This window comes from Notechis scutatus, chromosome 1, assembly GCF_049901735.1.
Source record: "Notechis scutatus isolate UNSWTSFEM ecotype Mainland chromosome 1, rNotScu1.2, whole genome shotgun sequence".
Classification (NCBI taxonomy): domain Eukaryota; kingdom Metazoa; phylum Chordata; class Lepidosauria; order Squamata; family Elapidae; genus Notechis; species Notechis scutatus.
Window position 1 is genome coordinate 77074582 of NC_142009.1, and position 12997 is coordinate 77087578.

Genomic DNA, 12997 nt, shown 5'->3' on the forward strand with positions numbered 1-12997 from the left:
AGTGGTCATACAGAAGAGGACATTTGGTATATGTTACAACCAAGAGCTTTCAAATTTGAGGCAAATTTCAGTATTAAAGCAAAATAAAATTTATAAGGAATTCTGTTATTAGGGACAATAGAAGTTTCTTAGTCATTGTCTTTCAATAATTACTCAACAAATATTGCATAGAATAAGGGAGTACATTCTTATAGGTAAATATAATTTTTTTTATTAATTCTGGAAGAGATCTTCTTCCACTTAAAAATAAGAACGTAATATCAAAAATGTCATAAGAGGAGAAAAGAGTGAAGGGTATATTGAAAGTAGCTTTTTTTTCAGATTGTTAGACTTCAGCTCCTATAATCTTTGACTCATTATATAACCCAACCAATAGCTGTGTTGGGATTACTGGTATCAGAAATGACACCTGGCACATCTGGAGACTGAGGAAGGCACTACCAATTCTTCTTGAACAACTTAAGTATGTTTATCTTCATGCAGAGAATCAGAACACGAGATGTTTGTAGCACTGATGATCTCTTCAGATTTTGCAGTACACATCATACTTCAGCTTCATTCCAAGCTTAGTTTTTGCTACAGTCTCCTCAAATTTTCTGTCCATTTTTTCATTCTGGCTTTCTGAGAAGACAGATTTCCAATCACCAACTATGCCTAAAGAAAGAAAAGGAAAAAAAAGAATTATATTGGTAGGTAGAAGGTGGGAAGATAAGGGGAGAGAAAGTGTTTCTCCAAAAGAATAGCTATTCTTCAAAACTCTGTGGAGATTCTCTGTCATTCAGGTCATAGTTGTCTCAGAGATACTTTTTTAAAGGGCAACTGGACAGTTTTTCCTCTTGAGGAAAAAAAAGAAGATGTTTTACTTCTCATCCAAGAAGCTTCATTGATTCTGGCAGGATGAGGGAGTGGGTGATGGAAGGATTAGCCCAAAACCTCTGTTGCTAAATGAGACAGATGTTGAATGAGTTTTCCCCATTTTATGATCTTTCTTGCCACAGTTGTTAAATGAATTACTGCAGTTGTTAAATTAGTAACATGGTTGTTAGTTTAATCTGGCTTTCCAATTGACTTTGCTTGTCAGAAGATTGCAAAGGCCTGACCCCTGGACATTACAACCACCGTAAATACGAAACAGTTGCCAAGAATCCAAATTTTAGTAGATGATAGATAGATAGATAGATAGATAGATAGATAGATAGATAGATAGATAGATAGATAGATAGATAGATAGAATTCCTTATTGGCCGAGTGTGATTGGACACACAAGGAATTTGTCTTGGTGCAAATGCTCTCAGTGTACATAAAAGAAAAGATACATTCATCAAGAATCAAGAATCATAAGGTACAACACGTAATGATAGTCATAGGGTACAATAAGCAATCACATGACCATGGGGATACTGCAATGGATGTAAGTGTGAAAAATGGCCATGTCACTTTTTTCAGTAGTGTTGTAACTTTGATCACTAAATGAACTGTTGTAAGTTAAAGTCTGTATTATAGTCCCTAATATTTTAATAAAGCTGCTAAGCTAATATCCTAAAAGCATTATGAATATCAGCCTTTCCCAATCCATTGCTAGACATCAGCTCTTATCATTCCTAGCCCACACACCTTTAAATATTGGTAATTGAAATCCCACACACCATGAAGCCACTAGGTTAGAGAAGACTATTAAGTGTGATATTGACAAAATTATTAAAAATATTACAGTATTACCTTTGCGGAAAAGTGCCTTCCCTAGTTTTCCATAGTTTTCTGCAGTACCTTTCATGCTTTCAAAACTTGTTTTCTTTACAATGCTCTCAATCTCCTCTTCGGTCACAGAAAAATCAAAGAATTTGGCTATTTTTTTCAGTGCCGAGACTGGATTCTGATTAACACATCAATATATAACATAAGTAAGTGATGCTTTCCAGGAAACATTTCAATTCCTTCAATCCATGTCTTGATTTGGGTACCACACAGTTGTTTTGATATTTATAGGTTTGACTAATGCAAATTGGAATTAATAAAGAAATAAGCAAAACAAAACATAGTCTTTATTGTTTCATTGAAATATTAGCACAAGTAGATTGGCTGATCCAGAGATTGGCTTTAAAATGAAAATGTTTCTGAGACATTTACTTAGAGGAAAGTAACCAGGCAGAAACCTTGAGTTACATTTCCTATTTCAATTTCCTGATTAGTTGTTGATTACTATATAGTACTTGGCCAGACATAATTTTATTATTAAATTAAATCGAAATATTTACCCTTAAAAACGTACCTCTTTTATTTCCTCATAGGTAATAAAAAATACATTGCTGTCCTCCAGATAGTTGTTCCATTCAGTAATATGATCAAAATAAGATCCATAGGGCACTGATAGGAAAGCAAAAACAAAACATTTTGATTATTTATCTATAACAGAGTGAATAGTAATGAGAATATTTATGTTGGTGTTTGGCCCCACAATCCCAGAAAATAAACAAATATCCTATTCATTTTTTCCATCAAAATTTTTCTATGGATTCCAATATGATCTCTCACTGTACCTTTTCCATTTTACATTTTTCTGATTATTAACAAATGTGGATTCCTGTACATAGTTTAAATCATTTATTATTATTATTATTATTATTATTATTATTATTATTATTATTATTATTATTATTATTAAATCTTTAGTGAGATTCACAGCCTTTGGGGCTGGTTGGTAGCTCAACAGCTCGAGTCCTAACTAAGGACCTAGGAACTGTTCAGGTAGCATTGGTTTTACCGTACATAGTTTAAATCATTGATCACCATTATTATCATCATCACTATCATCATCATCATCATTTAATTGTTGGGTTGTTTGGCTAACAGGGGAATCTATAGAGTGAATCAAAAACTTATAGCCACTATCAAAGCTTTGCTCTTTCTTTTTTACTAATACAAAACATTTCTTAAAAGGTGCAGGGTTTGATTGTATAATCATGGCTGTTATCTTGACATTTTGATAGCCCTCTATCCACTGAAGCCCCTGTTTGTTGATCATATGTGCTTATTAGGTTGCCTTAATTATTCACCAAAACTGATGTTTGTGTTCTGTACGAGCCATTTGCATACTTGTAAATACCGCGCCCTGATTGGTCAGAGCGCACGGCAACCTGATTGGCCGAGCAAGCCGCACTGATTGGCCCGTCGCAAATCCCCGCGATTGGTGGAAACTAATCACGGGAAATTCAAAGCGGTGCCATTGGCCGCGGCAGCTGCGGCCAGGGAAATATAAGCCGCCGCCGATCTTCCTAAGCCCGAGCCGATCTCGGGACCTAATAAAGAGCTGAAACTGGTCACTGGCTCCCGAGTCTCCTTTCCGACGACGGACTTAACAGTTTGCTTTGCCATTCATTCACAGTTTGATAATTCAAATTTTTGTTTATGGAGTACCCATCAAACCATATGTCTTTTCAAATGCAATCAACCATACTCAGAGGCATTGGCAAGGTGGAAAGCAGCAAGGTGCCATCATGCCACAGTGATGCTTTTGTCATTTGTCTCCTACCCTCTCTTGATCCTACCTGCAGATACTTCTGGTCACACCTGTCCCAGAATTATCAAAATCCTTGCTCCTAAAAGTAAATATATTTGGTCACTTCCTTACACTAAACTGAAAAGTCAAGCTTAAAACAAATGTAGTGCTTTTTATTATGTTATTAACAATACTAATAGAACTGATGGAGTCAAATGAGAGTCTTAGAATGCTGAAAAAATGCATCCCGAACCTGCAATATTATTAAATGGCAACTAAGCACATCCATGTTTGAAATGAAATGAATGAAATGAAAATGCATATAAGAGAGAATTAATGTCTATGTAGATTCTCGGTCATCCAAGTCATGGTTTTCTCAAAGATACATTTTCAAAAGGTAACTGGATTATGTTTTTATCCTTGAGGAAGATGTTTCACTTCTCATCCAAGAAGCTTTTCCAGTTCTGACTGGATGGTAGATGGATTACTTATCAAAGGAGCTTACAAATGACTCCTGAATGGAAATGAATGTATTTGTAAAAGGGTAAGGGAAGCAAAAATATTTGTTTTTATAGTCGGTGTTAGACATGTATATCAAAAACACAAATAAATTCACACAACATGCTAGATTAGACTAAAATGAGGTTGGGTAGTTGGTAATTCAGTACTATAGGAAACACAACACTGCCATTTTCTTAGCAGGTTGTGTGAGCTTTATCGCATTACAACATAATGGTTTATGGGAATGGAGAAAATCATAGCATGGTATACAAATACTAGGCTATGGTGAAGTTAATCTAGGTTTATTTCTTTTATATGGACAGAACCCAACCTTATTCTCATCAACTTCAGGAATAGTGGAAATTGTATTTCAACATCCACCAAGGCTAGCAAGAAGAAATAATTCAGAAACATGGTAGGACAGGGGTATCCAACATTGGCACTTGTGGACTTCAACTCCCAGAATGCCCCAGCCAGCCTGTGAGATGAACTTTAGAGAATGAAATGAAACGTGGAACTATTGTTGCTTTGTACTGAAGCAATAAATTTCAGTGCCCAAAGACAAACAAAGAAAAGAACCCTTTGTTCAAAGAGATCTTGCTTCTCCTTCACAGACAGATGGAGGGTACAGATAAAAGATAAATAGAATAAGACCAAGGGCTCTCTGCAATCTACTATCTGCCTTATTTCAAGCATGTATATTGTTTTCCAATGAATAAGAAGAAAAGAACACCTTTTCCAGTGATAAAGTCTTCAAAGAACTCATCCCAGGTACTCTGGTCAGGACGCATGTTTATGCCTTTGGTAAAATGGAAGAAAGATACAGCTGCATCCTTTGGATTCCGAAACAAAACCAGTATCTTTAAAATAAAAAAGAATATATTGGCATGATGATGTAAATCTAAAATATAGGAGAGCAGAGACAGAATAGTAAAAACATTCCATTTTTAAAAATCGAAGTATGAAAGTTCAAATATATTTGGAAATTAACTGAATGGGGATTAAAAATAAAATTATCAAATTAGGAGAACTTTTTTTTAAAAGTTCCTTCCCAAGACAGAATAGCAGAAAAACTCTAAGGGACCTTGGAGGTCTTCTATTCCATCCCAGGGGACACAGTACCTTTCTGAACAAATTGTTATCCAATATCTTCTATTTCTATTTCCGAAGTAAAGTATTTTAAGTAGCAAAGCTAAGAATATTTAACATGAGATTCAAAAATGTTCGGTCTGAATAATTAAGTGAAGATACCATTGATTTGATTAATTTGTCTGATACAACACTAAATAATGAAATCAAAGTCTGCAACAATCCCAGACTTCGATCTCCAATGTTGCTCCTTTCTTGCTTTCTTGAAAAACAGAAAAAGAAATCATTCAATTTTTATTTTGAATAAAATACAGTTTCTTATAGCTGTGCTCCAGGCCAGTTCAGGACCTGAAAAGTTTGTTTGATCTTGGGCGTGTTGTCCTATTTTTCTGTGTAAATTAATTTGAAAACACCTTATTGATAAATGATATGTGTACTAATGATATATAAAATCGTAATTGAGCAAATGCAGGTACTTACTTTTGTTTTCTTTTCAAAAAGAGACCTGGGCAACTTTTGAGGGATGAGGTGTGTTCTTATAACTCTTCTGGAAGGCAGTTTTTCCATCCTCTTTAATATTAAAATCATAGGAAATTAATACCATTCATGCACAGAAAATCATACACAAATATAAATTAGGGATATTCAAGTTCATCCATTAAAAAAAAAACTGAGTCTCACCGATCTTTGTCCACTGTGGTGAAATCTCCAGTTAGACTGGAGGGAGGTGTTAAGAGGAGCCTGAGTTTGGAGTTAGGGTTTTAAATATGGTTTTTTTTTTCCTTGTCATGCAAACTGTGTGTTTAAAAATGACTTTTGGCATCTCATTCTAACTAATAGAAAGGAATAACTGAAAACAGTTCCAGATTGTGTCCAGTATGTTCAATACAGCATTCCAGAACTTTTCAGCTCACATGGAAATCTTGGTTGGATACAATGGTCCCTTAATTGATTCCAGAGAAATGGATATGGTCTCCATCAGTAAAATAGGGATATTCTTCAGATGTGGAATGGACACCTGGATCCTTCCCTACTGTTTAAGTTATCTGACTGTTATTGATAAACTGCATTTTTCCACAATAGGCTGATCTAAATATTCCTGATAAGATACAGATCAACAGAAAATATTTTAAAATAAGGACAAGCTGAAAATCTCTGACAGAATTTTCAATTCAGGTCCTATTTCATTATTATTATTATTATTATTATTATTATTATTATTATTATTATTATTATTATTATTATTATTTGCTTGTCTTCATGAAGCCTGTGTATGGTCCCTTAATTGGCAGTGTGTGGGTGTTTATCACTGATATTTAGTGGCATAGTAACAAAATTTAAAGATGCAATTTCACTCTGTAGTCCAATGGAAATAACACTAGATAAGGCTGGCTAAGCTTTGGAATAGAATTAATTCTATTAATTAACACAAGAACACACAACAGATATAAACTAAATGTGAACCACTCCAAACTTGATTGCAGGAAGTACGATTTCAGCAACAGAGTGGTCAATGTCTGGAACTCACTACCCGATTCTGTTATCACATGCTCAAACCCCCACTGTAGAGGTCTGTAAGGGGCATGCATAAGCGCACAATCGTGCCTACCATCCCTGTCCTATTGTCCCCCTTTATTAGTTCCTATTTCATTAAACTTATGTTTATTCTTATTTCTATTATATTGTAAGCATCTGACAAAACAAACAAACAAACAAACAAATAATAAAAACCAAAGCAGGCAAGCTAAAAATGTTTTCTGTGCTGGCTTGGGTCTTCATGTCAGTGGTGGCTCCCTTGTGTCTTCTGTCAAAGTATCACTATGTCCCACCAATACATACATATTTGGATGACTGCAACAAGGATCCCTGCCCCAACTTTAGTTTATTTCTTATAGTTTAATGTTATGATATTTAAGGACTTTGTTTGTAGTAGAGCTCCATCGATCTACAATAAATCCTTGCAGTGAGAAACCTCACAGAAACCTCACACAAACATCCCTATTTCTTTTCTACCCCCATCCAGTTTTTTTTTTAATCTTTTCTTTTCTAGTGAGTGAATTTCACATTGTTAAGTCTCAAGGTGCTCTAAGCTATATAAATAGCTCCCTTTTTACAAACCCTTCTTGGCTAGTAAATATTTCATGTAATTTTCTGCACTTGATAGAAGCTACTGAGTATTTCTCTGACTTCTAACCTCAAATTTTTCTGGATCTCCAAATTCAAGAAAAGGAAATAGTGATACTTCTTGCAGTATTTGCTGCCTTCTCTTCTGTTCGTCTTCCTCATATTTTCCAGAGGCAATTTCCAGCTGTGTTAAAATCTCCCCAACCCAGTTTGAACCTGAAGAAATGCAAAAATATTGTCATTTAATATGTAAAAGTACATAGATTGACCATAGGTCATTTCAATGATATCAGAGTTGAAAATATAAATATAGAATGAGAAAATGCAGGTATAAATATTGTGCATGAAAGGTCAAAAAGGGAGAGAGAGAGGGGGCGGGATTTCAGTTGTCTGTTGCATGCACAGTATCTTTAAGTATATAGACTTGTTGAGTAAGAATTTGATATTGAACAAGTAACTAGACATTAGGCATTGTTAATGAAAATGGCTGTCTTCTTCTTAAAATAATAATATAGAAACATAGAAAACTGCCTGATAGAACTGTATTATAATCTACATTGCATGAAATATTCATGGTTTCAAAATCAAAGTCCTTGCAACCTTGAATAATTAAATCTATCCGGTTTGACTAGATATGTGCTACTGTATATGTAATTCTTTTGGGTTATGTCCACAGAATACAAAATTTATCAACACACCAGTTTTTTCGCCTGCCCAGAACCTGATATAATCATTTTTTTAATATTACACAAACAATAGGAAAATTAAGTTTACAATTTTTGTTCATGTCTTTTCATACATCGCATGGATTGATTTGGAAAATATATAACTGACATTTTCAGAATTACAGTATTGAAGGTTGATATAGTTGATTATTTTAAGCAGAAATTCCAATGTCATTGTATGACCCCGGTATTTCTGGAAACACACAGAAGGTCAAGAAGGTCACCTTAGACATAGTAATTGGTGAGGATTTCATAAAGATAAATTATTTAACCCCATCACAATAAAATGTCTAATGTTTTGACATCTGCTAGTTTTCATTTAACAGAAATTTTGTTAAAAACTCTAAAGAACCTATCAAACATGCATACATTTGACCAGGATGGTATAACTTCTCCTGCCTTGAGAAGAGGGCTGGACTAGAAGATCTCCAAGGTTCCTTCCTACCCTATGATTCTATATTCTATGTGTACAGAGACAAAATCATTCCTTGCAAAACTGTGATGCTTACCTGATTTGGGGTATGACACTAGTATGATATCATCTTCCCGAGCTCTAAAAGTATGAATCCTTTTCAGGATTTCTGGGCAACAAACCATAGTAGGATATAACACCCCATCATACATAAATGTCCTTTCCGAAAGTGCCTTCTTTTCATTTTCTTCCAACCTTTCATCCAGAGCCTTGCTTAGCTGTTGTTGAGTCATTATCACAGATGGGTAGCTTAGAGATTCAGTTGGCTTCATAAGTGAAGCTAATATATTTACAGAGAAATCAACTCTCACATGACAAAGAACACGTCTTGTTACTAATTAACTATCATGGAATAAATCTATGAAGAAAGTTCATCCAACCCTTCCTCCTGTAAAACATTTTCCAATGAACTTGTGCGCACCTTGGATTGAACGGGATAACATGTTAAGAGAGAAAAATATACTTAAGGGGATAGTTGACATGAGGCAACCTTCTCTGAAAATGGAGATAGAGTTCCTGTATTCATGAAACACTTGCTGGACAGCATGGTGGAAATCTTAGAGCAACTCTTTCTCAGACCAAATGAGGTGGCAGTAATTAGCCATTGGAAAGCTAGGATACAGACTTATAGTCCCTATTTTTATTTATTTATTTATTTATTTTGCTTGTCAATCGCTTACAAGATGATCGATATAAGTATAAACATGGGTAAGCCCCAACTTTAGTTTATTTCTTATAGTTTAATGTTATGATATTTAAGGACTTTGTTTGTAGTAGAGCTCCAACGATCTACAATAAATCCTTGCAGTGAGAAACCTCACAGAAACCTCACACAAACATCCCTATTTCTTTTCTACCCCCATCCAGTTTTTTTTTTTATCTTTTCTTTTCTAGTGAGTGAATTTCACATTGTTAAGTCTCAAGGTGCTCTAAGCTATATAAATAGCTCTCTTTTTACAAACCCTTCTTGGCTAGTAAATATTTCATGTAATTTTCCTGCCACTTGATAGAAGCTACTGAGTATTTCTCTGACTTCTAACCTCAAATTTTTCTGGATCTCCAAATTCAAGAAAAGGAAATAGTGATACTTCTTGCAGTATTTGCTGCCTTCTCTTCTGTTCGTCTTCCTCATATTTTCCAGAGGCAATTTCCAGCTGTGTTAAAATCTCTCCAACCCAGTTTGAACCTGAAGAAATGCAAAAATATTGTCATTTAATATGTAAAAGTACATAGATTTACCATAGGTCATTTCAATGATATCAGAGTTGAAAATATAAATATAGAATGAGAAAATGCAGGTATAAATATTGTGCATGAAAGGTCAAAAAGGGAGAGAGAGGGGGAGGGTTTCAGTTGTCTGTTGCATGCACAGTATCTTTAAGTATATAGACTTGTTGAGTAAGAATTTGATATTGAACAAGTAACTAGACATTAGGCATTGTTAATGAAAATGGCTGTCTTCTTCTTAAAATAATAATATAGAATCATAGAAAACTGCCTGATAGAACTGTATTATAATCTACATTGCATGAAATATTCATGGTTTCAAAATCAAAGTCCTTGAAACCTTGAATAGTTAAATCTATCTGGTTTGACTAGATATGTGCTACTGTATATGTAATTCTTTTGGGGTATATCCACAGAATACAGAATTTATCAACACACCAGTGATTTGGCCTGCCCACAACCTGATATAATCATTTTTCAATACTGCACAAGCAATAGGAAAATTAATTTTACAACTTTTGTTTATGTCTTTTCATACATCGCATGGATTGATTTGGCAAATATGTAACTGGCATTTTCAGAATTACAGTATTGAAGGTATTTATATAGTTGATTATTTTAAGCAGAAATTCCAATGTCATTGTATGACCCCAGTATTTCTGGAAATGCACAGAAGGTCAAGAAGGTCACCTTAAACATAGTAATCAGTGAGGATTTCATAAAGAGAAATTATTTAACCCCATCACAATAAAATGTCTAGTGCTTTGACATCTGCTAGTTTTCATTTAACAGGAATTTTTTTTAGAAACTCTAAAGAACCTATCAAACATGCATACATTTGACCAGGATGGTATAAGTTCTCCTGCCTTGAGAAGAGGGCTGGACTAGAAGATCTCCAAGGTTCCTTCCTACCCTATGATTCTATATTCTATGTGTACAGAGACAAAAGCATTCCTTGCAAAACTGTGGTGCTTACCTGTTTTGGGGTATGACACTAGTATGATATCATCTTCCCGAGCTCTAAAAGTATGAATCCTTTTCAGGATTTCTGGGCAACAGATCATAGTAGGATATAACACCCCATCATACATAAATGTCAGTTCCGAAGAAGTGGCCTTTTTATTTTCTTCCAACTTCTCATCTAGAAATTTGCTTAGCTGTTTTTGAGCCATGATTGTGCTATTCCGATTCCACAGATGGGTAGCTTCTCAGACCACAGATGGGTAGCTTAGAGATTCAGTTGGCTTCGTAAGTGAAGCTACTACATTTATAGAGAAATCAACTGTCACATGACAAAGAACACTCTCTGGATCTTGTTACTAATTAAATGTCACAAAATAAATCTATGAACAAAGTTTATTCAACCCTTCCCCCTGCAAATAAATAAATAAATCCAATGAAATTGTGGCCAACCTGGATTGAAGAGATAACATTTTAGAGAAAAGGACATTCTTAAGGGGATAACTCACCTGAGGCAACACACCTCTGAAAATGGGCTTAGAGTTGCTGAGTTTATGAAACACTTGCTGGACAGCATTCTAGAAATCTCAGAACAACACTTGATTAGAGCAAAAAGAGTGACAGTAATTAGCCATTGCAAAAGTAAGATATTCTGCTAGCAATTTTAACCCTCCTTTTTCTTATCTCTTTTTCTTTGTTCAGTTTCCATTGCCGTAGCCCACTTATTTTTGTCATCATAAAGCTTGCTACAAAATTCAATCAACATTTGGCAAGCTAATGCTGGGTGCTTAAAGTGATTCTGAAAGGCTTGCAGAAATTATATAATTGGATAATTATTATATATAATGTAATAATAGTATAATTTGTATTACATGTTGTATCTGATCTGGAAGAATCAGTATGCTCCAGGTACTGCTGGCTAGAAAAAGTTGGTTGATGGGGTCTCAAGGGAGAAGACATTTTGGTTGTAGCACCTGGAACAGCTTGCCCTCGGAAGTTGTGGGGGCGCCATCACTTGAGACTTTCAAGAAGAGATTGGACTGCCATTTGTCAGAAATGGTGTAGGGTCTCCCGCTTGGGCGGAGGGTTGGACTAGATGACCTACACAGTCCCTTCCAACTCTGATTATCTGTTATCTGTTATCTCTTACCTTTCATAAAGCCTTGAAAACTTAGATTTGTGCCCAACTCTGAATCCTTTGTCATGGAGTAGAGCCCACCTCTAGGTTGTATGCTATGTGTTTTAGTATTGTTTTTTATATTGTGTACTTTGTGTATTTTATTTGTTTTATTATAAACTGCTTGGATCCCTGGTCCGTGGCATGCCAGAAACCAGTCTGCACAAACAAGCAAAGCCCCATCTAAGGGATGCAGGCAGCACACAAAACCACATCCCCTCTGGTCCACGGAAAAACCTCTCTCCATGGAACTGGTCCTTGGTGCCCAAAAGGTTGGGGGCCACTCACATAAAAGTGAGGTGGATAGGTACATAAATTGAATAAATATCAAAACAACTGTACAAGCCTGGGGGACAAAGTGAATAAACTGTTTATAATAGATTAGAATAGAATTCTTTATTGGCCAAGTGTGATTGGATACACAAGGAATTTGTCTTGGTGCAAATGCTCTCAGTGTACATAAAAGAAAAGATACATTCATCAAAAGTTAAGAATCATAGGGTACAACATGTAATGATCGTCATGGGGTACAATAACCAATCAAATCATACTAGAAAACAGCCAATATAAATCGTAAGGATACAAGCGACAAAGTTACAGTCATACAGTCACAAGTGGGAGGGGATGGGTGATAAGGAGTGATGAGAAGGTTAATAGTAATAGGAGTGCAGACTTTCTAAATAGTTGGACAATGTTGAGGGATTTATTTGCTTAAAAGAGTGATGGCATTCAGTAAAAAACTGTTCTTGTGTCTAGTTGTTCTGGTGTGCAGTGTTCTATGGTGTCGTTTTGAGGGTAATAATTGAAACAGTTTATGTCCAGGATGTGAGGGGTCTGTAAATATTTTCACAGCCCTCTTTTTGACTGGTGCAGGTTGGTAGTAATTGTTTTTTCTGCAGTCCTAATTACTCTCTGAAGTCTGTGTCTGTCTTGTTGGGTTGCAGAACCAAATCAGACAGTTATAGAGGTTCCTCTATAGAACTGGATCAGCTGCTCTTTGGGCAGTTTGAGCTTTCTGAGTTGGTGCAGAAAGAACATTCTTTGTTGTGCTTTTTTGATGACATTTTTGATGTTAGGTGTCCATTTTAGGTCTTGTGATATGATAGAACCTAGAAATGTGAAGGTCTCTACTGTTGATACTGTGATGTCTAGTATTGTAAGTGGTGGTAGTATAGGAGGGTTTCTCCTAAAGTCTACCACCATTTCTACAGTTTTGAGTGTGTTCA

The 12997-nt window shown here is 35.3% G+C and overlaps 1 protein-coding gene and 1 long non-coding RNA gene across 6 annotated transcripts in view; one reads left to right on the plus strand and one right to left on the minus strand.

The window, feature by feature from the left end:
• LOC113417034 (sulfotransferase 6B1-like) overlaps positions 1-10888 on the minus strand; it is a 29822-nt gene extending 18934 nt beyond the window's left edge. The window contains exons 1-7 of one of the 2 annotated variants that reach the window (XM_087968346.1): positions 10611-10888; positions 9448-9593; positions 5567-5656; positions 4731-4857; positions 2270-2364; positions 1720-1873; positions 410-654 (exon numbers count right to left, since the gene is read on the minus strand). In XM_087968346.1, the coding sequence (XP_087824472.1) occupies positions 524-654; positions 1720-1873; positions 2270-2364; positions 4731-4857; positions 5567-5656; positions 9448-9593; positions 10611-10806 (939 nt within the window). In that variant the 5' untranslated portion in view covers positions 10807-10888 and the 3' untranslated portion in view covers positions 410-523. Of the gene's footprint in view, positions 1-409; positions 655-1719; positions 1874-2269; positions 2365-4730; positions 4858-5566; positions 5657-7280; positions 7427-8444; positions 8708-9447; positions 9594-10610 lie in introns of those variants that run through there. The other variant, XM_087968343.1, reaches the window with a different exon arrangement.
• Positions 1-12997, plus strand: part of LOC148132866 (uncharacterized) — a 107702-nt gene that overhangs the window by 57307 nt on the left and 37398 nt on the right. The window lies entirely within an intron of this gene.